The sequence below is a fragment of the Rhineura floridana genome, chromosome 1 (assembly GCF_030035675.1).
Source record: "Rhineura floridana isolate rRhiFlo1 chromosome 1, rRhiFlo1.hap2, whole genome shotgun sequence".
NCBI lineage: Eukaryota > Metazoa > Chordata > Lepidosauria > Squamata > Rhineuridae > Rhineura > Rhineura floridana.
The window spans coordinates 308,180,204-308,206,413 of record NC_084480.1 but is presented as its reverse complement, the minus strand read 5'-3'; the positions used below and the strand labels follow the sequence as shown (position 1 = coordinate 308,206,413).

At 40.6% G+C, this 26,210-nt stretch overlaps 1 protein-coding gene across 5 annotated transcripts in view; it reads right to left on the bottom strand.

Moving 5' to 3' along the window:
- Nucleotides 1–26,210, bottom strand: part of PHF20L1 (PHD finger protein 20 like 1) — a 96,444-nt gene that overhangs the window by 5,501 nt on the left and 64,733 nt on the right. For all 5 annotated transcript variants that reach the window (XM_061606923.1, XM_061606937.1, XM_061606911.1 and 2 more), the window contains 7 exons: nt 16,489–16,545; nt 14,554–14,661; nt 12,827–12,991; nt 8,955–9,136; nt 6,070–6,169; nt 4,428–4,623; nt 2,609–2,978 (listed from right to left, as the gene is read on the bottom strand). In XM_061606923.1, coding sequence (XP_061462907.1) covers nt 2,609–2,978; nt 4,428–4,623; nt 6,070–6,169; nt 8,955–9,136; nt 12,827–12,991; nt 14,554–14,661; nt 16,489–16,545 — 1,178 coding nt within the window. The remainder of the gene's footprint in view (nt 1–2,608; nt 2,979–4,427; nt 4,624–6,069; nt 6,170–8,954; nt 9,137–12,826; nt 12,992–14,553; nt 14,662–16,488; nt 16,546–26,210) is intronic.

Here is a 26,210-nt window from a genome sequence, read left to right as displayed (position 1 = left end):
ACCGCATGGAACTCCTTTACAGCACCAGAGGGGACCAAGGACTGCAAATTCTCTGTTGCTGCAGCTTCCTTGGCTCTCGTCGCTGTGCTACAAGGAGCAGAGCTGAGAGAGGACTGGAATGGAGTACTCAGCAATTGATTGCAGCATTTGCTGCAGTTTCCAGCGGTATCTGACCATATGACAAGAGTGAGGAAACGTTTTTCAGCCTGGTGGCCACATTCTCTTGTGGGCAACCTTCTCAGGACTGCACGCCAGTGTGGGTGTAGCAAACATGGGTGTAGTCAGACACCATTCTCCATCTAGGCAAACAAGGAGCAGTAGCCACAGTTCAAGGAAACCTTCCAGCCAGGAAAAATCACTAGAGGAGGGTGCAGAGCTGGATCAAGGAGGGGTGCAGCATGGGCAGAATCCTGAGGAGCAGACACAGAAGCCTGGAAGGCCACATTTGGCCCCTGCCTTACAGAGAGAAGTTCATGGCTTCTGTGTGAAAAAGAACCAGTGTGAGTGCCCTGCCATGCATGTGTTGTACAGTCCATGTGCGTTGGTAGAGAAGTGTAACAGGTGCAGAAAATCTTGGTGTCCAACATAGCTCTTTATGCACCAGTGACTGGTTACAGAGAAAGATAAACAAGTTTCAGGTTTTGTGGATTCAAGGCACCCAATGAAGTAAAACAAGAAAAATGAAAGCATTTCCAGAATGTCAAGGTTCACCTCTTGTTCCCTCTCAGCCTACCAACAGCACCCAGAGTGGGGTTCTTTAGTGGACAACTACAAATGCAAAAGGTGCTGGGAAAGGCAGGGGCTTATTTTTTTATCCCAAGGACACATTACAGAGACTGTAGCAGAAATATTGCTGTACAGATTGCACAACCCATAGTGCTTCATCAACTGGAAACCAGAGCCTGGGCTACAGCCCTTGTACATATGGGCTAAGGTGACATATTTTATTAAATCCAGGCTCTGACCAAGAAGAACATCAGGTGAGGCACAGCTAGGTATCTGCAGAGAATGTAAAATGAATGACTGGGAAACTACCTGCGCACCAGGTGAGCTTTAGCCAGAAGAGAAACAAAATGAAGGAGTGTCAGAATGCCACGGTGAATGCTGAAAGGAGATGGAAACCACATCTTTTAAGTCATAATCCTGATATTATGACTGCTGTTGCCTCCAAGCAAAAGTTTAAGAAAGCCATGAGCATGAGAACACAAGCATCACGAAGAAAATGTGATGGTCCAGCAACAGAAGAAAATCTTTGAAACAAGCTTCTCTCTTCCTGGTCACTTCTTGGGTGGATAGGCAAAAAGAAAAAAAAATCATGTTGTGAATAGGGAACAATCTGGAGAACATCATTTTCTATTGATGGCCAATCTGCAGGGGGTGGGCAGGGACACTGGTGGAGTCAGCTGTGGGGAGTTGTGGCTGTTCTGGGCAAGGCACCCACAGGTCTGGCTACAGTATAAAGTCAGGCCTGCAATCCTACACTGGGTTGCTGCCTACTCCAGAAACTACTAGATGCTAAACCCCCCCAAGGTGCAAAGGTCTGTACACGTACTGCAGGGCACAGTGGAACACCGCAATCTTATATTTTAAACTTGTCTTGAAGCACATGCTTTGTCTCCCATTACTGATGTGCTGGAGGTGACCCAGCTGATGATCTCATTCAACCTGCTCTCCTGTGCCTTTTTTGCTTATAGCAGTCTTCTCAGCTAAGGAGCAGCAGGGTGACAGAAATGCATGGCTGACAATGGCATAGCCCAGTGCATCAGACCCGCTCCTCCTGTCCAAGTGCAACACAACCACAACCTTCCCCTCTCCCACACTGTCGCTCACTTGTCTCACATGGCCTGCCCTACTTGTGGTACTCATGCTCCATACAAAGCCCCCAAAACCACTTCCTGAAAGCCTCCAAGTCTCTGCAGCCTCAAACTGATTCTGCTGCTTGAACTGCTTCTATAGTTAAGAAAGTGCTTTCCAATTTGTCTAACCAAAATGTATCTCTCTGCAGCATTATTTATTATTACTGCTTCTTCTATTACTATCATTAACTTGATTTCTTATCTGCCCTTTGCCTCAAGATTCCAAGGCAGGTTACAGCAATTTAAAAATACAGTATCAAAATCAGTTTAAACAAATACAGTCAAAAGAATAGGGTGGGTCCTAAACCGATGCAACTCAGGTGTCAAAAGGTAAAGAGGTGTGTCTTCAGCACACGACGCACCTCTTAAAACCTCTTGATACATGAACCATCATTCCAGCTGTTCTTTCCAGTGGAGTCTGGTGGCTCCCATGTCAGTGGGCAGTGAATCTGCTCCGGGTTTTAGTCCGAGCATTCAAGGAGCTGACGGCACTTCGGATAGTGCCACAGGATTACAGCATAGGTTTCTACAGACTAGAGAATACTTTATCAGGTACAACAATAAATTTGTTCATCTTTAGGTGCTACAGGACTCTGTTGTTTTTGCCTTCATAAGTAAGGTTGTAATCCTAACCCCACTTACTTGGGAGTAAGCCCTGTTCCCATTGAATTCAACAGGAGCTACTTCTGAGTAGACATGCTTAGGATTGTGCTGTAACTTGGAAGATTACACACATAAATGGGTTGTTTTACCTGATGGCTGAATCCACCTTCTTTAGATGAATATTGTAAACAGTTTTTATCCTCTAAGGGAAGCTCTGGATCATCCTCAAAACTGCTGGTGTCATCATCATCTGAGCTGATGGGATTGGTCATCAATTTGCAGTCCTGACCAAAACTCTGGGGTTTCTGGTAACTGTGCTCACTTGTAATGTACGTTTCTTCCATCTTCTGGGGTACACGAGGGGGATCTTTATGGTTTTGACCATGACACGTCCTTGCAGGGGGGTTAATGGCATCTGGCACAGCCAACACTCGTCTTCCCACTCCAAGTGTTATTTGGTCTTGATTCTTCCGCACACCTGTGCAAGCCCACAGGTGAAGGTCAGGGTGATGCTTATTCCTGCGGGTGGGGGGAGGAAAAGAGAGGGCTGCAAGGTCAAAGTGGTATAGAAACAAACTCAATTTAGCCAGTCTTAAGAAGAGGTTATTTGAGTTAAGAATTTTACAAAAGAGAGATTCAGATGAGCGGTTCCCTCAATATATGATGTCTACAGTATTCACAAGTCAATCAAGTGGAACCAGTTTATGATTGACAAGTATTAGTTGACATGCATGATGGGGGATTTGTCTAGATCACTGCTACATCTATACATTTTGTCTCCACTTGGAGGCAGTGAACCAGAAAATGCATGGTTAGATGTGTGCATGCAAGCTGGACCTTTTGTCTTTGTGAAACTCAGTCTGAAAAGGGTATAGTAGGACGGTATGTAATTGCAATTAATGAAATTGAAATAATCATCTCCAAACAAATAGACAGAACACCACAATTGGCAGTGCTGAATCTATTTGAAGGAGCAAACAAAGGTATAATCTACAAAACTCTATTAGGCCATTTACTGATGGCTGCCAGAATTACTATAGCTACACATTGGAAAACATTACAAGGAGCTACAGTAGATTATCGGTATAGGAAAACATGGTATCTTGCTTTCATGGAAAAATTAACGATCAAATCGAGAGTATCCTAAGGTACCACCAAGAAAGACAATTTCTATGAAACTTGGCATCCATTTATAGTCTTATGTAAATCAAAAAGAACATGGTAGAGAACCTCCACCACATTACGCTCGAATCTGGAACGCCTAACATTGTCTGTGAGTTAATTTTGTCTTTTTTGTTTCAGTATTTATAAGTTGATAGACAATGATAGGTGCTTTAAAAATTCATATTGATATATGTATGTGTCCTATATTTGTTTTTCTTTTTTAACTTTATCTTAAGAATTTTCTAATCTCTATTATATATGGGCTTTAAATTCAATATTCTGCAGCAAATGGAAGGGGGGAGTTTCAGGTTTGTTCTGGTTATATAATTTTTCTTTTTATGTCAAGCAGCACTCATGTTTGGAGGCTGTAATTAATATGTAATTCTGTATTTAAAAAAGTTAAAATAAATAAATAAATAAATAAATAAATAAATAAATAAATAAATAAATAAATAAGGGGGGGAAAGAATACACTGTAATTCCTCCGGGCAAGACCATGTCACCTCTGTGCATTGGACAGAAACTAGCATTTCGCTCTTCTTAAACAAATATTTGACAGCAATAATAGCTGGTCAAACCATCAGGGAAAACTATGTCAGGAGAGCTGAGCTCCTCTACATCAGAACTGGCCAGCGTTTCCCCAAATCGTTCTGTCCCTGTCACACAGCTATCAAAGTTCCTATTGAGTGTTTTTATGCTCTACTAAGATAAAGAGGAAAACATCCTAATCCCCACCATGGCTAAGGAATGGCAGGATAAGAAAGGGTAGAGAAGGTAATATGCACCACCAGGACATATACTTACTTGAGTATCCCAATCTTCAGCTGTAAGCCACGCAGTATTTCCGTAACCCCATATACGTCAGCCAGGAGGTGGTGTGTTGAAACAATCTTTTTGGCATTCAAATGAGAGTAGTTCTCTTTTAAAAACGATAGACCACACATGCGGCCATTATTTAACCAGTCTTTATCACAGAGATATTTGGCACTCCATCTCTGACCTAGAGACAATGTGAGATCCAGATTTTATTCTCTTGCCATCGTTCAAGAAACCACTCAGAGTTTCATCAGAGAGTGAATAAGCACACCAAGGAAAGCAAGCGAAAGGGCCAGACATGCATTCACACAAATGCTGCTATGGCTTCAGTTAAGAGGCACTGGGAAGTCATTCCATTTGTTTATTAGGAAATAAACATTCAGAAGGCTATTTACACATGGTATTTTATACTCGGATTAGAACAATCTCATCAATGGAAGAAATAATGTGTGAAGGGGTTGTTAAGTTGCATGCCAACATTTGGCCAGAAAGGCTTATGTTACCTGGGTAGATTCCTGTCACAGATGAGATTTGTCCCCCTCATCATTCAGCTTTGCATTTTTGGGATGTTCCAGGATCTGCAGCTACACCCAGAATCCCAGTCTGTGGCAGTGGCTTATTAGCCACCAAAGTGGCATAATGGTGGAACCAGTGTGGTGCAATGGTTACAGTGTTGGATTATGACCTGGAGACCAGGGTTCAAATCCCCACTCAGCTATGAAGCTCACTGGGTGGCCTTGGGCCAGAGACTGTCCCACACCCTAAACTATCCTCAAAGGGTTGTTGTGAGGATAAAATGAGAGGGGAACACTATGTACATAATTTTTAAGCTCCCTGGAGGAAAGGTGACATATAAATGTAATGAGTAAGAAATACTCCTCTTTGTATCAAATGTCAGCCTGGCAAATGTTGTTCACGCTTTCACATCAGCACCTGTGATAACTTTCTTTTGTAGTTCGGGAACACACGAAGGCGGCAATTTTGCAGTTTAAGCAACTTAGGTGCCCCATACCTTAAAGACCACCACTTTTTCCCACTGCTAACCAAGATCAACCAATGGCATGCTCCTAACAAAACCATCTGGATGCAGACAGAGGTAGCAGGGTGTGGGAAGAGGGATTAAGCTGGCAGAGGCACTGATATTTTCATTTAATCTTACAAATTTTATTATTTCACTGAGATGTTAACAATTTAAAAAATTAATCTGCCCAGAGCATTTGGAATGGGGTAGATTATAGAGGAAAAGAGATCAAGTATTGCTCTAGAGTTCAGGGGGCGGGGTGGGAGGAGATCTCCGGCCCGAAGGCCTAATTGGGCCTCCCAGGCCTCTGTATTTGGCCAAGCCACGCTCATCTGCCCTTCACCTAATGTCATATATGATCCAGTACCTCACCCCTGCCCTGACAGAACATAGTATTAGACATCCACTCAGATTGGGGGCAGGAGGAAGGCCACAAGTTAGTAGTCACAAAATTCTGCAGACAAACCTAGGAAAGCAACCACAGAAAGGGTCATAATTGCTGGTTGTGTAAACACACCCTTAGTATGTAATGAAAGGGAGCAGTGGTTGTTGCACCAATTATTACAGGGCTTGAAAGCGTTGGGATTTAGTTTGAAAACTTATTCATACCAGGTGGGTCCCTGCAAATGTAGCAGATGTACTGCTCCGGAATGCTGTCCTCCAACAAGCCCATACACACACTGTGCTGCCAACAGAGGCACTCTTCACACTGTGGTGATGATAAAAAAAGGAAAAGGAGACAGTACATGATATGAGAGAGAAACACTTGTTTTTTAAAAACAAAAAATACGCTGGCTGGAAGCTGATGGAAGCTGTAGTCCAAAACATCTAGAAGGCACCAGCTTGGGAAACAACTGGTCTAAAAAGGCGGCTTTATAAACAGTGAAATAAATAAAATCAGAGAAGGGCAGGAGGAGAGAACCGAGCACCGTCTGTCATACTTATTATATATCTGATTTCTCAGAACCTGCTCATCAGGCAGATCTGCTCTCCAAGCCACATCAACATAATGTAGAATCACGCAAGGAAAATTATTACTTGCTTTACCATTAAGATAATACAAGGCGATAAGTAAAATTAATCTTTTTTTAAAAAAAGAAAACTTTTATATGCAAATCTGCTGTCAGGAGTTCAAAACAAGTTGATGAGAACCCATGGCCAGAGAATGCAAAGGCTGTACAGAGTGAAAGGCAAGGCATATTGGGCCTTCCAATATCAGCCTCAAAAACTGAGATGGATATTCTGAGGAGAAAATGAGCTGAACATTCTTGAGTTTCTTCTGCCACATGATGGGGACTTGCAGTTCCTAAGTTAAATCCTGTCCCTCTTCAGTTACTTAATTGAAAGAGAAAGAACAAGCTTGCTCAAGTTTCCAAACTGTCAACATGGTTTGTGTTTGATACTAATAGAACACTATTACTATTTAAGCTTCTATGCTGAACGCTGAAAGTGGATGGTAGATGAAAAAAGACTCTCAGCAGGCAGAGACGGGGAAAAAACCCTCTGCATGAGACCTTGGGGAGCTGCTGCCAGTCAGAATAGACTACTTTGGGTTAGAAGGCAGCTTCAGTATAAGGTAGCTCTGCCTGTTCTCCATACATTGTGAGGGACAGAACTCTTAGAATGGTCTCTAGTAAAGGGAAAAGGATTAATTGTGCCACCTAAGGAGGATGTAACAGCCCTGAACTCCTACCAGGAGGCAGGAAGAATCGGAGGGTTGTGTGGGGCTCCTAACAGATTTAAGCACCATCCTCTAGCTTAGGGGAAGAGGAGCTAACCCCTTTTATCCAATGAGGAAAGGCAACCAGAAGCCTTAATTTTTTTTTTAACATGGGGCATGCACAGCTTTGCTCATAAGCCACTTGCAAAGTTTCTGTAATTAGCAGGGATCAAGGCTGTACATGCATGTAATGAAAGTAGACTGCTGGCATAGCCTATAAAGTTAAGTGGGTTCTACTTCTTGATGAGTAGCTGGAATTCAAAAGTAGGTTAACAAAATCAAAATTCTGTCTGCGTGTTACATCGGATAAATGTTGGTCAATCGTTCTGCTTTATTGTATGTTACAAGATGCACGATCACTTGTTAAAGGATCCACCTGTTAACAGCCTTAACTGTGATCTTTTCTGTTCGGAGTTGCCACATCCATTGTCCCATATTTTTATGACATTTATTTTTTATCGTTATCATAGAATCATAGAATAGTAGAGTTGGAAGGGGCCTATAAGGCCATCAGGTCCAACCCCCTGCTCAATGCAGGCATCCAAATCAAAGCATTCCTGACAGATGGCTGTCCAGCTGCCTCTTGAATGCCTCCAGTGTTGGAGCGCCCACTACCTCTCTAGGTAATTGGTTCCATTGTCGTATGGCTCTAACAGTTAGGAAGTTTTTCCTGATGTCCAGTCGAAATCTGGCTTCCTGAAACTTGAGCCCCTTATATGAGAGACACCTGGCCTACATCATCACCATTACCACCACCACCATCATTTATTACCTGCTCTTCACCCAAAGGTCCCAGGGTAGGTTGCAACCATTTCAAAATATATTAAAAATAATTTTAAAACAAACTAAAATCCCAAAATAGGGTGGATCCTAATGTAACAGTGGTGAGCACAGCCAGTTCACATGCAACTCCAAACCATGGTTTAGTGTCACATCAACAAGCCTTGGGCTTGTGTATTCCCTCCATTAAGTCTGAATCAATACATTGCAGTAAGGAGTGTAACCACTAGCTGATCTGTTCTCACTGTAGAAACAACAACAAAAAAGTAGGAAGCCCTTACTTTTAGTGCTATAGCACAATAGAATTTAACACCTTAGGTGGCACTGCATCCTGCTACCAAAACAGAAAAAGGCAGCCACTGTACTCTCATTGCTGCAGTGACAATACTGCAGAAACAGTATGCTCTCGACAAAATAAAAATTCTCTCAACAGCCCCACTGGTACATTGCAGCAGAAACCCTACCCTGGGATGATAATCTTGAGCATCCAAAAAACCTAGAGTAGTTTGACTACAGAGACCTAAGGAAGTACAGGAGACCCCCCTATGAGCAAGGGCAGGATAAGCCTACTTTCCTATTGACAGGTTGATTCTCAAATAATTGGTTCTTCTGAATAAAGCAGTAAACAGAATTAAGGAGATACATAATCGTTTTTCTACTGGGGAACTCCACAACAACTGAATGAAGGCACAGTGGTAACTCAAAGCACCCTGCATTGTACCATTCATACGGGCTTTCATAAAGATCACACAGAAAAGACCTGGCTCTTCAGGCAGGCTTTTGGGGTGGGCTAGATTTTAGTATCTTGTGTCCAGATTTTTAATGTTTATTGTATCTGTATGCTTATTTTGTACGTCGCCCAGAGTGGCTGGATAGCCAGCCAGATGGGCGACTAAGAAATTCACTCATTCATTCAATCATTCAATCAATCAATCAATCAATCAGTTCTGAATTAAAAAAAAATAGAAAATTGGACTACAAACAGGTTCCTTACCTGAATCATGAAGCCATTTTCCTCATCCATTTCACAGATACACCTGACAATTTCATTTAGAGTATCCTCCTCATCCTGAGATTCTTCAAAATTGGTTGAATCAAAGTCCTGATTGTACTCATCGCCACTCAGCAGCAAACTCTCAGTAGAAGAGTCATCTAAAAACTCCATATCAGAGAGGTCTGAAATTTGAAAATATTACATATATACTTGACAAGTAGGTAGCATATACTATTTGACAAGTAGGTAAGAACCACCCAGGAGTGTGATATGCACTCAACACATGCTCTGCAAACCCCTCCTCACTACTCTAAGGAGGAGATACATCATGTGTATTAGTAACCACTCCTCATGAAATGGTCTTCTTACCATGTAGGGGACAAATCTAGATGGTTCTATGTGAAGTATGTAAAACTATATAAGCCTGTGGGTCCATGGTTCGAGAGGGAGACTCTTTGACTCTTTCTCCTGATGTACATCAGTGATTTCTTCTTTATTGCAATAAAGCTTGTTCAAGCGAATGCTACTCCTAAATTTGACTGGTGAGTTATTTTTCCTTCCACACACCGGACTTCAAAAGGAGTAACTAGATTGTATGCATTTTGAACACTGTTCAGTGGACACTAAGACACATTCTCTGAATAGACCTTTGCACTCACAAAAACTGCTTACTCATTACTCTATCAGTTAAAAAGATTTAATACCCCACACTCTTTCTTTCAGAGAACTTCCAAGTCAGCTTACAATAAAACAGAGTAGCACAATCAAAACTAAAAGGACTGGGAAAGTTTTAAAAAGTCTTCACCCAATGCCCCAAAGTAGTAAGATTCAGCACCAGATAAGCCTCCCTGGGGAGAATATTCCAGAAACAGAGGCACAACAATTGAAAAAGCCTTCTCTCCAAGATAGATTTTAAAATAGAAGAAAAGGTGAAATATTTAGGTATCATTATGACAAATAAAAATTCAAAGTTGTTCCATAATAATTATGAAAAACTATGGACAGAGATTAAGAAAGATTTGTTAAGATGGGATAAATTACAGTTGTCATTAATGGGTAGAATATCTGTAATAAAAATGAATGTATTGCCGAGAATGATGTTTCTATTTCAAACAATACCTGTCATATCCTCTGATCTACCTTTCAAACAATGGCAAAAAGATATTTCTAAATTTGTTTGGCAGGGGAAAAAAACAAGAGGTAAATTTAAATTATTACAAGACGCCAAAGAAAGAGGAGGGCTGGGATTACCAAATTTGAGACTTTATTTTGCTGCTTGTTGCTTAGTCTGGATAAAGGAATGGATTCTATTGAGGAATAAAAGATTATTGGATTTGGAGGGTCACAACCTGAAGTGGGGATGGCATGGATATCTATGGTATGATAAAGTAAAAGTTAATGTGGATTTTAATAATCATTTTATAAGACGTCCTTTGTTGAATATATGGAATAAATACAAAACAAGGTTTTTTTCAAAAATACCACTATGTGTTTCAAGTCAAGAAGCATTTTATAGAAGAGAAATGGCTGGAAAAGAGAAATGGTTAACTTACCAAGAACTATTAGAAAATGTGCATGGTGAATATATAATGAAAGAGAGAGAACAACTAATAAAGGAAGGATATAGTTCACAATGGTTTGCCTATTTACAATTGTTAGAAAGATTTAAAATGGTCAAGAAAATGTATGGGTTTGAAATAAATAAATCTGATTTTGAAATAGGTTTGTGTACAAATGATGAATGTATAATTGCAAAAATGTATAAATTTTTATTAAAAATGGACATGGAAGAAGAACAAGTAAAAGAGTGTATGGTTAAGTGGGCAAAAAATTTTGGTTATAATATACAAATGGATCAATGGGAAAATATGTGGAAAAAAGGTTTGAAATTTACATTATGCTATAATCTTAAAGAAAATTTTTATAAAATGATGTATCGTTGGTATATGACTCCAGAAAAGTTGTGAAAAATGTATAGTAATGTTTCTAATGTATGTTGGAAATGTAAACAACAAGAAGGATCTTTTTATCATATGTGGTGGTTGTGTAAACAGGCAAAATTATTTTGGGCACAGATAGGTAGGATGATGCAAAAAATCTTAAAGATAAATATTCAGTCAAAACCAGAATTTTTTTTATTGGGTTTTATGGATAAACAAAAGGAAAAGAAATATGGAAGAATAATATTATATATGATCACGGCAGCAAGATTACTATATGCACAAAAGTGGAAAATGGAATCGATACCAACAATGGAAGAATGGCTATTGAAATTAATGGACTTAGTCGAGATGGACAAATTGACATGTCTTATTAGAGAAAAAATGACAGATACATTTCTTAAGGAATGGAAGCCTCTTTTGGACTTTTTGTTGAAAGAAAAAAATGAAATGATGATAATGGGATTTGACGATTAATTAAGATAGACTTTGGAAAAAAGTGAATTTCGTATGTTCTAGGAGACAGGTTTGATATATATTATATACTTATAGCTGATCTGTAACAAATCGGAAGTCAAGTTTTTCTTTTTATTTTATTTTTTTTCTGTTGTATTGTTTTTGTTGTATTTGTATTTGTTTTTATAAAAATTTGAATAATAAAAAAAATTATTATTAAAAAAAGAAAGAAAAAGCCTTCTCTCCCATTTGCCACTTGCCTGATCCTTTGAGGGTAGGGGCACCTAAAGAAGTGGGAACATGTTGCTCTTGAGCATTCATCAATTAAAACAGCAATGGTGAACCTCCAGCCTGTGGGCCTGGCCTAGCAGGGGTCCTAGTTTGACCTGTGAGATTGTTTTCCCCAACCCATGCCTGCCTACCCTACTCCTGACATTATACATGTGGGGTAGCTAAAGGTGAACCTTTTTGCCAAAAGCAGGGTTTGCAGGCACAGCCGGTTGGCACTTGCAAAGCCCTGTGCCTTTGTCAGCACAGCTCTGATTGCTTCACTTGACATCATATCAAAATGGCCCATGGGGGTTGGGGTACTGAAGCATCCAATCCACTGGCTGAAAACAGTTCCCCACATCTTAATTAAAATAAGGAAACCTTGTCAAAAGATGCTACATCCACATCGGGGAAAAAAAGCAGAACAAAACAAAAAACTTTTGCCAAGGACCTGTTTGTGGCAATCTCAATAGGAACACACAATTTTCTAGCATGCTCTCACCAACAGAAGGCTAAAAATAAAAAGCAGAGAACAATCTCAATTATCAATCTATTTGAGGTGGACAAACAGCAGAAGCAATACAGGGGGGTGTATTGTGGTTAAAAGATTAGGAAGCATTTTTAAAAGAGTACAGCATAGTAGCCAAAAGCATGAGCTAACTTTGATAATGAGTTCATTGGATGCAGTCAGGTAAATCACTTCCAAAAGATACGGGCAAGGCCACTAGATTAGGTGGATTTTTTTTTTACAAGAAGCAAAACAGAACAGATAACTGTACTGAGATAACTGTATGGAGGCAAGGTCTATCAACAAACTAAAGGGCCACGATATTAATACTGAACTTTTGTGTTCAGAGACAGAATCTCTCAAACTATCAGATGTTGGGGAGATACATGACAGAGATTGCTCTCCTCTGCTGTAAGTTTCCAGACACAGCTAGCTGCCTGACTGCCCTGGGGAAACAAATGGGAACAGACTACTTTAGAGGGCTGTTACTGGGGTTACTGAGAAAACCTATGTGAAGCACTGTGAACATTTGAAGTGTTCTATATAAATACAAAATTACTATTTATAAATGCAAAATTACATAACAGCTCAAATTGTGCTAGCTAAATTGGCACATATTTGGTTATTTTCTCATTCTCTCTATGTATAAAATGTTACACATTTAAGGATCAGAATATCATATAGGACAGGAAGCCTACTTTCACCACTAAGGTCGACAGACAGAATAGCCCTTGGGAACTGATACGACGTGTTCTTCTCCACTGTTGTGCTCCGTAGCGTCAGTGAGCTCCCAGAAGATCTGGTGAATGGAGAGGAGCACCTGTCCAAGTACTCGAGAGAACTATCCTCGAAATCCGAATAATCTGCAAAGTGATCACAGAACATGGCTCTATGGTAGTGTCTGCTAATCAGGATTGTTTTTTTCTAAAAAAATAAAAATACTGTTCCAAACATGAAAAGTTAAAAAAAAACTTTGTTCAATAGCAATCAACCCTCGCTCTTTTTAGAACTGTTTGCACATAGCTTCTTAAACTAAGCAGTAGTTAAAACAGGAAGTAGCTACCTGAAACTGACTCACATGCTGCTTCACTTAGCCCTGAAGCAATTTGTGAGAGAAAATGAATTAAGTAGCAATGCCTGGTTTTAGAACACTACTAGCCTCCAAAAATCAGGCATCTCTGGATGTTTTTGCACATTCAATTAAGTGATGAATCACAGCCGCATGAGTGACTTGCTCTTCCCTTTCGTGTTGCTAAGGAACACACAAAAATGAAACTTGCACATTGCCATTACAAGATGTACGAATCCTTACATAAATAAATAACCTTGTATGAATGTCATAGATCTTGTCACAGCGTGGTTGTGGAAGTGCCCCTTTGACACATTACCCAGATGTACAAGTGATTCCTGCAAAAACTTTTCATTCCTATGAGTGTGCAATGCAGTCTATCACATGGTTTTGAGTGACCACACACTCTAGTCCTTAATCAGCAAAATTCAAGATGGCTGGATTATTAACAGGGATGTCTAGGAACAGTACACTGCTATTCAAAAGGCATATGCCCCCAAAGAAGCACTTGATCAATGTTTCATATGTGAAATACAGATGATGAAACAGGCTACTCTGACACACTGGCTCAGTTCACACATAACAATAAGCCAAACTATGGCTTAGCATGAATGAGCAAACATGCTGGTGCACATTTAGAAAATTGTGAAAGCTTAGCTAAGCCATGGTTTGGCTTTGTGTTACGTGTGAACCTGGGCTCATAGATTGTTTCACTTCAAACAAACCATGAGCAATAACCACGGTTTCTTCTTTGATTACTATCTGTGGTTTGTCTGGAACTAGACAAACCATGAGCCTGGGTTCACATGTAACACCAAGGCAAACCAGGACTTAGGCTCCTGGTACCATGGAAGCTGCTGGACTGGGGGAAAGAGCAAAGTGTCTGCATTTCTAAGTGTGCACCAGCATGCTTGCTTGTTATGCTGAGCCACAGCATGGATTTGAATGCCAGAAGAACAATTTTGTTGTGAGCAAGTACTTCAGCAGAACAAATAAGCATATAGTAAGGCCCCGCTTTACGGCGCTTCGCTTTACAGCGCTTTGCTAATGTGGCGGTCTCAATTAGACGCAATTAGACTAAAGCCCCACTCATACGGTGCTTGTTCCGCTTTTACAGTGGTTTTCGGGCATCGTGCGCCATTCTATTCAATGAGTTCCACATTTCTGTGGTTTTTGCTTTTCGGCAGGGATCCAGAATGTAACCCGCCGTATGAGTGGGGCCCTACTGTATTATGAAGCAACTCTGGGGCAATTTATTATTTTATCAAAACCAAACTTGCTTTTAAAACACGGAGACAAGTTAGGAACAGCCTGGAACCATAGAGACAAAACATTTTTCGCTTAATCTGACTCTACCATGCTGCTTGGACTTCTTTTTCTTCTTCTTCTTCTTCTTCTTCACTTTTGACTTATGATCTTTTTCCTTCTTCTCCTTCCTTTCTTTATCCTTCTCTTTCTTTTTACCTACATTCCAAATAGCAAGGATCTTTGTTAAAGAAAGGGTATTAATCATCTAGTTCCAGTCACCTGCCTGAGAGTGGAACTGTTTTTTTAAATAAAGAGTGCAATCTTACTATGTTTACTCAGAAGTAAGAACTATTGTGACAAATGGCGCTTACTCTCTAATAAGGGTGTTTAGGATTACAGCCTAACTGGCTAAACAAACAGTTTTGATCTTTAAATGGGAGACTGTCTGGACTATTAGAGAAGAAATCTTGAACCGAGGTTTATAAAAAAAAATCTGTAAGGACAGTGAAACGTAATGACTCTGACAAGTCATAACCCAGAATTACAGTTATAGTTCAAGATTGGTTGTGTTAGGATGAGAACTGCTGGTGCTAGGAAGTTTTAACTTCTAGACAAAGTCTTTCAAACACCAAAATAACAAAGAGCACTAAACAAGTGTTTTCCGTCGTCGTAGACATGGCGGATTATTCTGGTGAGGCTTAATGCCAAAGAACTCCCCCCCCATTTTTATTTCAGTGGCAACAAAGATGCATTCAAAAAAGTATTACAAACTGACTTCACACGAAAAATAATATTGATGCTGCTGTTGTTGCTCCCACTGAATGAGGCTTATTCAGAGAACTATATTTGCCCCATAAATTGTTCTCCGGTGCCAACCCCCCCCCAGCTGCCCTGGCAATTCTCAAACACTTTAAAATAATAGTAAACCAAAATAAAATAAGTCATATTCAGGCCCTCTATCCCCTTCACCACATCCTCACTGCCAGCTCCTCTGTGCATTGGCGGGCAAACATCTGCTGCAGAGATCCTGTTGTACTGGGGGAGGCTCCCTGTGGAATTTGGAACCCAGGTTGTGATGGGTTCCAGATTGTGGAAATACAGCACTTACCACTGCAGACATTTGCCCTCCAATCTGCGGGGGGGGGACACACATACCACAACAAGGGCTCAACAGAAGGACCAGGATCAGTCCGTGAGTTCCTGATCTCTCCCATATTTCTAATCATGTAGGCGCTGACTGCCCAAATAAGGCTACAGTGTTCTCTTAATCACACCTGAGGCCACTGCTCTTAAAATGGAAAATGCGTCCCTCAAGGATGATGATGTTTAATTCTAGCCCAAGTAGAGGTGAAAGATTTCCCAAAATTTTGAAGCTATGTCTTAATTTTAAAAAACAACAACAGGGGCAGAGGCATCCTTTGGGATTGTAGGGAAAGAAATGAACATGTTACCCTGACTATGGAATGCTTGTGTGGCAACTACTATGATGTTGTTTCAGCACCAGTCACCTTTTTATTTCCCACTATTTTTATTCGTTGCAGCTTTTAAATCAATCTGATCTGTTTTGTCCAAGAGAAGTAATTTTATTCAGGTAGATATTTTACTGTTGCGTACTTTATATTTTATTGTATTTTAAGCATTGTTATTACCAACAATAACACAAACCATCTTTCCTTTTATTAGTTTTGTGATCTGGAAGTGCACCAAGGACAAATGTTTATGAGCCACCAATTTAACATTAGGGAATGATCAACCAAACATAACAGATGATGAAAACAAAGAGATTCTCCAATGAGCACAGTTTAAACACTTAGCAATCCAGTTCAGTCTCATATCTGTTTTTAGGTTATTTCTTCCTTTAAATATGTAAGTTTCAGTTCCCAAACTCTAAAAAAAAGCACCTCCCACCTTAATAACCTCTTAGTTATTAAGAACTGGTGACCTCCTTATACCTTATACAGCATTAACAGCATTAACATATAAAAAGGCAACAGGACGCATTCCTGTTCTCTCTTTTTTGCTTAAAATGTTTTTTGTTCATACCAAGCAATGATGAGCATCTCTCTTCTAATTTTATTTTTCTCTCCGTTTTCAACGTTCCTATGGATGTAAGAAAGGAAACAGAAGCTTAGAACAACACTGTCAGCAAGAGAGTGTAAGTTTCTTAGGGGAAAACTTTTAGGGCAATTCTTTAGTAGACTTGCAGAATGCTGCTGAGAGAAACATTAGAAGGGACTATGACTTGGATCCAGACTTCAAGGAGAATCCAGTGGAGGCTGCTGCTGGCAGAAGTGGAGGAAGGCAATTTTCATCAATTCATCCAGCTGTCCCCTTCCCACACTGTTTTGGAGGACCCCTCAACTCTCCAGAGCATATTTCTGGAGGATGCAAGGGGATGCAGGGGAAAGTGGGGAAAAGTGCCTCCCCTCCACTAACAGAGGTATCCTGTGAGCAGAGTTTCGCTCACGAGATCTCTGCATCCAATCCTATGTCCTTTCTGAAGGGGGAACAAGACCAATGTAGAGCAAACAACTTAACCCAATTGTCAGCAGCAACAGTGTGCACACGGAACCAAAAGCAAGGTTTTGGAGAAGTTCAGTATCAAGGACATGTCCATCTGCATCGTTAAGATGCATGCGCACAGAGCAATCCCCAGTGTTGAAATGACCATAAAATCCATTTTTTCATGCAAGGAGCTTCACATGTGCACTGTAACCTGAGCACATCCACAAGCAGTTGCAAGGATAAAGCCAATGATGTGACCCATCAAACATGTCTCCTTCTGAAGACTCTCAAAACCTCCCTTTTATTAGCATATAAAAACTCAGTCCTACCCTTCAGGGCCTTATTTACAGTATTTATGCCACTAGATCTGAAGTGATTAAACAATGGCGGATCTGAAACAAGGAAAGAATCAAAAAGAACTCATATTCATTGTTCTCTGAATAATAGGAGTAAGAGGAACATGTCCATATCTGCTGTAAAAAGCATTTGCTATGCTAACGAAAAGTGGCAGTGGATTATGTGACCTTGCAATTTCCATTTCTAAAGTGGCTGTGGCCCCCATGTATGGTTATAATCCATTTCAGATGTGGTCCTCAGGCCTAAATAAACTGCTGGAGATTATTATCTGAACATGTTCTGCCCCAAAGGTAGGATGAATGAGGTGTCAAGAACATGAGATGTCCCACACCTAAAAAGAGTTGAATCTTGAAAGCCAGCATTGTAACCAACTTATCCTCTCATATCTTTTCTAAAAACTTTGCCTTCAAATAGTTCTGTGTGGCCTGAGTGGAAACACAGACATCGTCTAATTCTAGATTAGGGGTCACCAACCTTTTTAGGCCTGTAGACTCATTTAGATTTTTGAGCAAGTGCTGTTGGCATCATCCCTCTGGTTACTTTTCCACTCACCCATCCACAGAGACACTCACAAAGAGTATGCACACCAACATTGCTTTTCCAAGAGAACTGAGTAAAAGTCAGATCCAGCAGAACTAATGTGAGCCTTGAAAAACACATCACGCTGAAAAAAAGAAGTGGAGGAGAGTGTCACTCTTCCAACTTCCTCCTTCAGTTCTATGTATTTTTCAAGGGAGAGAACGATAACTATTCTCAGTAAATCATGGACAAGGGGTCTCTCTCTCTCTCTCTCTCTCTTGTGTGTGTGTGTGTGTGTGTGTGTGTGTGCACGCTCAGAGGATTCATGGGCACCAGAGAAAGACCTCGAGGGCTCCCATTTAATTATCTGTTTCCCACAACTTTGTTGTTCTTGTTATGTGCCTTCAAGTCGATTACGACTTACGGCGACCCTATGAATCAGCGACCTTCAAGAGCATCTGTCATGGACCACACTGTTCAGATCTTGTAAGTTCAGGTCTGTGGCTTCCTTTGTGGAATCAATCCATCTCTTGTTGGGCCTTCCTCTTTTTCTACTCCCTTCTGTTTTTCCCAGCATTATTGTTTTGTCCAGTGAATCATGTCTTCTCATTATGTGTCCAAAGTATGATAACCTCAGTTTCATCATTTCAGCTTCTGGTGATAGTTCTGGTTTAATTAGTTCTAACACCAAATTATTGGACTTTTTCGCAGTCCATGGTATACACAAAGCTCTTCTCCACCACCACATTTCAAATGAGTTGATTTTTCTCTTATCAGCTTTTTTCACTGTCCAGCTTTCACATCCATACATAGAGATCGGAAACATCATGGTCTGAATGATCCTGACTTTAGTGTTCAGTGATACATCTTTACATTTGAGGACCTTCTCTAGTTCTCTCACAGCTACCCTCCCCAGTCCTAGCCTTCTTCTGATTTCTTGACTATTGTCTCCATTTTGGTTAATGATTGTGCCAAGGTATTGATAATCCTTGACAAGGATTTATGCAACTTTACAGTTGACAATGAGGACAATGACATGTCCTCATTGTCAACTGTAAAGTTGCATAAATCTTGTTGTCATTACTTTAGTCTTTTTGATGTTCAGCTGTAGTCCTGCTTTTGTGCTTTCTTCTTTAACTTCAGCATTCATTTCAAATCATTACTGGTTTCTGCTAGTAGTATGGTATCGTCTGCATATCTTAAATTATTGATATTTCTCCCTCCAATTTTCACACCTCCTTCATCTTGATCCAATCCTGCTTTCTGTATGATATGTTCTGCATACAGATTAAATAAACAGGGTGATAAAATACACCCCTGTCTCACACCCTTTCCGATGGGGAACCAATCAGTTTCTCCATATTCTGTCCTTACAGTAGCCTTTTGTGCAGAGTATAGGTTGCACATCAGGGCAATCAGATGCTGTGGCACCCACATTTCTTTTAAAGCATTCCATAGTTTTTCATGATCTACACAGTCAAAGGCTTTGCTGTAATCTATAAAGCACAGGGTGATTTTCTTCTGAAATTCCTTGCTCCGTTCCATTATCCAATGTATGTTTGCAATATGATCTCTGGTACCTCTTCCCTTTCTAAATCCAGCTTGGGTGTCTGGCATTTCTCGCTACATATATGGCAAGAGCCTTTGTTATAGAATCTTGAGCATTACTTTACTTGCATGGGATATTAAGGCAACAGTTTGATAATTACTGCATTCCCTGGGATCCCCTTTCTTTGGAACTGGGATGTATATTGAACACTTCCAGTCTGTGGGCCATTGTTTAGTTTTCCATATTTCTTGACAGATTTTAGTCAAAATTTAGACAGATTCAGTCTCAGTAGCTTGTAGCAACTCTATTGGTATGCCATCTGTTCCTGGTGATTTGTTTCTTCCAAGTATTTTAAGAGCAGCTTTCACCTCGCATTCTAAAATTTTTGGTTCTTCATCATATGGTTCCTCCGTGAATGAATCTGCCATCCTGGCATCTCTTTTATAGAGTTCTTCAGTGTATTGCTTCCATCTTCCTTTTATTTCATCTCGGTCAGTCAGTGTGTTCCCCTGTGGATTATTCAACATCCCTACTTGTGGTTTAAATTTCCCTTTCATTTCTCTAATCTTTTAGAACAGGGCTCTTGTTCTACCCTTTTTGTTGTCCTCTTCTATTTCTATACAATAACTATTGTAATAGTTCTCTTTGTCCCTACGTACTAGTTGTTGTATTGTTGCATTTAGGGTTCTGACTGTGTTTCTATCGCCTTTTGCTTCTGCTTTCCTTCTCTCTTTAACCATTTAAAGAGTTTATTCAGTCATCCATTGGGGTCTTTCTCTCTTTTTAGTTGGAGGTATTGTCTTTTTGCATTCTTCTCTGATAACGTCTCTGACTTCATTCCATAGTTCTTCTGGTTCTCTGTCAACTAAGTTTAAAGCCTCAGACGTGTTCCTTATTTGATCTTTATATGCTTCTGGGATGTTATTTAAATTGTATTTTGGCATTATGATTGCTTTGTTGGTCCTCTTTCGCTTTACTCTGATTTTCGATACAACCAGTTCATGATCTGTACCACAGTCTGCTCCTGGTCTTATTTTTGCAGAAAATATGGAACTTCTCCATCTTCTGCTACCAATTATATAATCAATTTGATTCCTATATTGGCCATTTGGTGATGTCCACGTGTACAGTCGTCTTTTTGGTTGTTCAAAAAATGTGTTCGCAAGAAGCAAATTATTGGCTTCACAGAATTCAGTAAGTCTTTCTCCTGCTTCGTTTCTGTCTCCTAGGCCCCATTTCCCCACAATTCCTAATTCTTCTCTGTTCCCTACTTTTGCATTCCAATCCCCCATGATTATCAGCACATCTTGTTTTGGTGTGTGATCAATTTCTTCCTGTACTTCTGCGTAAAATCTCTTCAATTCCTCTTCTTCTGCATTTGCTGTCCCACAACTTTAGCTTTCATGTATTGCTTTTTTCTTATTTGCAGTCCCATTATGTTTTTGATGTTGGCAACTATCATGCTTCTAGGTCAGAAAACTAGGTGTGGCTGGATTAACACCAACCAAACAGGGCAACATCAGAGATTTAACCAATTTCCAAAACTGCTACTTTCAAATATAGCTGAATGAATGTGTAACCCATGAGTATGTTAACTATAGTGGGTTGAATCCAACTAAATCATTGTGTTAGTGGAACGACTTCTTTTTTTTTTTTTCAATTAATTTTTATTCCAATTTTCAAAACCAAAACAATACAAAAAGAAAACAACACAAATCAATAACTAGTACAATACAAAAAGAAAAATATATATATATATATAAAAAAGAAAGAATATTGACTTCCGATTTGTCATAGTTCAGCTATAAATCTATAATATATAACAAACCTATCTCTTAATAGATTATAAAATCACCTTCCTCCAACGGTTATCTTAGTTGGTTTCAAATCTCATTAACATCATATCATTTTAATCTTCCACAAAAAGTCAAAGAGAAGTTTCCAATCCTTGAGATATATGTCAATCAAATTTTTTTTCTAAATAAACATGCCAATTAATCCAACTCATCAAATCTACTAAGTCCAGTAATTTTAAATCGCTCTTCTGTCATTATCCATATTGGGTCCATCTTCCATCTTCCATCTTTACGCACCCAAAAATCTTGCTGTCATAGTCATATAATAAAAGTCTGATAGGAATTTCCTCCATCACAGATATTTTCTTGCCATCAAATCCAAACGTATCACTGAAGTATTGTTGCAAAGCCGCATCTCTGTTCCTCTTTTCCACATGATACACTAGTACATCTCTTGAAGGTTTTTCCATTGACACAAAACAGGGATTAATTCTGTTAACTTTCTCCATTTCAAGTTCCATCAAATCCTTCCAGTCCAAGAATTTTTTTGAACCGATAATATCTTTATCTCCAATCTCTTCAATTCCTTCAGGGACAGCGCTGAATTCCAAACTGTAATATTTGTCTCCAGGATCCATCACAGCCAGGAAATCCAAATCTTTTTTCATGTCCATAATTAAGCCAATCTCCATAGTTTGAACCTTGCCTTTAATTTCTCTTTCATCCTTTTTTTGTTTTCCAGATCTATCTTTATTCTCCTTTCTCATAGAATCCTGAGTTTCTTTCAGCTCCTGTCTCATTTCGTGAAATTCAATTCTCCACGCTTGTCTATTATTTCTCAGTTCTTGTTTTATTGAGTTAATCCCATTCATTATTTTCTGAAACATGTCTAGAGATAAAGTCCCTTCTTGTACATCCATGATCTTCTTAATTGTCATTCTTAAAGCCAAAGGAACAAAACTCCTTCAATTTTCAATGTCCCAAACAAAGAGCAGCTTATTTCTTTAACCAGTTACAAAGGAGTTAATCTTTCCAACAAACTAACGTTACACGCTAGACAGCCCTTATCTCTTATCTGCCCGGAAGTGTAAGGGCTTTAGTTCACAGCGTCGAAATAGCTAGTAGCAGAGAGAATGAGCAGATTCGTCAAAAAAAAAGTAGATCAGGAAAAATAGTCCCAGCCATAAATCAAAAAGATTTCTTATCTCTTCCAATCAGAAATCTCTCGTCCGTTGTAATCTTTAAAATGCTATTTTCCATGTCAGCTTTTTGCAATAAAAAAAAAGATAAGCTATTTATATTTTCTTCCCCCTTAGTTCCGTGAATAAAAAAAGGAAAGTCTTACCTCACCTAGGTTATCTCAATTGCCGTTACTTTGACAAATCTCTTTAGCTGTATAGATAAGAAAATGATGTAGACAGGAGGATGTTTGCCTGTTAATCCGTATTAAAAAAAACGGGTCACTTATCCAGCTGAGCTAGCATAAAAATCCTCGCTCTGTCTGAGCTGCTGGAAGACAGACAATTCTGACGAATTCCAGACTCCAACAATCAAAACAAAGCTATGTGGGAAATCTCACGTTTCTTCTTTAACCGGAAGAAACTATTCCCAGTCAGAAAAGAGCCTTCTGACTGAATTTAAACTGGATAAGTTTCATCCAAGACGGAACTCGTCTCAGAGGCTGCACAGGCGTAGGGATCCTCCTGGGAAGTCGTTAGTGGAACGACTTCTGAACTGAGAAACAGAACTTTCTCTCTGGCCCCACCTGCACTATACATTTAAAGCAGTATTATAGCACTTTAAACAGTCATGGCTTATCCCCAAGAATCCTAGGAACTGTACCCCCTATTTCCCTACCAGAGCTACAACTCCCAGAGTTCCCTGGGAAGAGCAATTAATTGTTAAACCATTCTGGAAATTGTAGCTCTGTGAGGGGAATAGGGTCTCCCAACAACTCTTAGCATCCTTAACAAATTACAGTTCCCAGGATTATTTGGGGGAAGCCATGACTGTTTAAAGTGGTTTGATACTGCTTTAAATGTATAGTGCAGATGAGGCCTCTATCCACCCCCTGCACCATCCCCATGAGGGTGGGGGTAGGGAAAGGAGAAGTTCCACGAGTGCAATGACTTACCTGCATGCAATCCTTAGTAACAAGGAGTAGCCCAAACACAGCCACAACTACTTATTTTGTTTATTTAATTTATATCCTGCCCGTCTTCCCAGTAGTAACCCAGGGACGCAAACAGAAACAGTAAAAGACTTTAAAACATATTAAAACAAAACATCTTAAAAACATCATTAAAAAGCAACTTTTAAAATGTCTTAAAATGCAGTTCCAGCAGAGAAACAGATTGGGATAAGGTCTCTATTTAAAAGGCTTGTTGAAAGAGGAAGGTCTTCAGTAGATGCCAAAAAGACAACAGAAATAGCCCCTATCTAATATTAAAGGGGAGGGAATTCCAAAGGGTAGGTGCCACAACACTAAAGATTGGCTTCCTATGTTGTGCAGAATGGACCTCCTGATAAGATGGTATCTGCAGGAGGCCCTCACCTGCAGAGCACAGTGATCGACTGGGTATATAAGGGGTAAGACAATCTTTCAGGTATCCTTGTCCCAAGCTGTATAGGGCTTTGTACATCAAAACCAGAACCTTGAACTTGGCCCGGTAGTTAATGAGAAGCGAGTACAATTCTTTCAGCAGCGGGATAACTTGTTGGAGATACCCTGCCCCAGTGAGCAGTCTCGCCACTGCATTTTGCACCAGCTGCAACTTACAGACCAACCTCAAGGGCAGCCCACACATAACGTATTACAGTAATCCAGCCTGAATGTTACTAGTGCACTGACAACAGTGGTCAGACTATCCTGGTATGGAAATGGTTGCAATTGTCTTACCAGCCAAAGATGGTAAAAGGTACTGCTAGCCACTGAGATCACCTGGGCCTCTAGCTACAAAGATGAATCCAGGAGCACGCCCAGACTACGGACCTGCTCTTTCAGAGGGAGTACGACCCCATCCAAAGCAGGCAATTGACCAGTTTATCTAAACTCAGGAAACACCAACCCACAGCGCCTCCATCTTGCTAGGATTCACTCAGTTTATTGGCCCTCATCTAGCCCACCACGAAGTCCAGGCTCTGGTCCAGGGCCTGCATGGCCTCTCCCAATTCAGATGTTACAGAGAAATGTACCATTGGTCTCACCTGAAAGGTGATTGTCATAGGAAGGGGCCATCACTGTGGGAAATAGTTCCACCTATCGTGCGAAGGCAAGAATGTTTTTGAAGTCAAGACTAGGGGCGTCATGCCCCTCCCACTCTCCAGGTCATTCGTAGCGAGTCTAAAAGAGATATCTAAAAATACAAGAACAAGGCCAACAGGCCCGCCAGGAAAATAACATAATAGTCACATGCATAACAACATGACTCTAACCTAACTACATAACATAACAGAACTAAAAGTCTTGACTTCACTCTTACATTTAAATATAATATGGAAACAATAACATGTAACCCATTGATAAAATCACTAGTCATCCTCCAACTGGGAGGGTCGTGATGGCCCCTTCCTACGAAAATCACCTTTCAGGTGAGACCAATGGTACATTTTCCATAGGAAGTGGGCCATCACTGTGGGATGTACCAAAGCAACCCATATAGGGAGGGACCACCCACATGTTAATCCTCATTAAGAACCTGTTGCAACACTCGTGTGCCAAAAGAAGCATCAGCAGAGGCATAACGATCAATTTTATAATGCCTTATAAACGAGTGTGGGGTAGACCAGACTGCAGCCCTACAAATATCGGCAACAGGCGCATTAGTGGCAAAAGCAGCCGAGGTGGCAGCTGACCTGGTAGAATGAGCCGTTATACTAGCTGGAACTGACAGCTTCAGGGACTCATATGCTAAAGTAATGCATGCCCTTAACCAACGAGATAAGGTAGAATTAGATACTTTATGCCCCATAGACCTTGGATGAAAGGATACAAACAGAGACTCCGTTCTTCGAATCTCTTGGGTCCTAGACAGGTATGTCTTGAGAGCCCTCCGAACATCCAATGAATGCCAAGCCTTCTCGAGCGGATGGGTAGGATTCGGGCAAAAGGAAGGTAAAACAATGTCCTGGTTGCAATGAAAAACTGAATCGACCTTGGGACGAAAGGAAGGGTCAGTCTTCAGCACAACAGAGTCCTTATGGAAGACGCAGAGGTGTCTAGCAGAAGACAATGCGCCCAACTCCGAAACGCGTCTGGCAGATGTGATTGCAATCAGAAACAGGACCTTGAAGGACAGTATGCGTAGGGGCACAGTCCTGATGGGTTCAAACGGAGGGCGTTGCAAAGCCTGCAGGACTTTCGGCAAACTCCATGAGGGGAACCGATGGACAACAGCCGGAGAGTGTAGGGCGACTCTCCTCAAAAAAGTTTAATGAACGGATGTGAGGAAATATGATCTCCAGGAGAGGACACTGAGAGAATGGATGACAGAGTAGACGCATGTCTACGTAGAGTGTTGGGTCGAAGTCCCATCATAAAGCCACTATGGAGAAATTGGAGTACCTGGTGCACATTGGCCTGGGATGGATCGTGGTGGTGGGACTGACACCACTTGGAGAAAGCCACCCAGGTATGTTGATAAATTCGAGTGGTAGATGGTCTTCTCGAGGCCAAAATAATATCAATCACAGCGTCAGACAGTCCAGCTGACCTCAAGTGTCTCCGTTCAAACGCCACGCTGTTAGATTGAGCCAAGTAGGGTCCTGGTGCAGTACTGGACCCTGGGATAGGAGGTCTGGCGTTACTGGAAGTGTCCAAGGATCCATCATTGACATTGCCAGAAGATCTGAGAACCACGGTCGGCGTGGCCAAAATGGTGCTATCAGAACCAGCTATGCCCTTTCGGTTCGCGCCTTCCTCAAGGTTTTGGCTAACAATGGTATGGGAGGAAAGGCGTACAATAGACCGTCTGGCCACGGTGTTGTCAGAGCATCCACTGCTTCTGCTGTTGAGTCCAGGTATCGGGCAAAGTACCTTG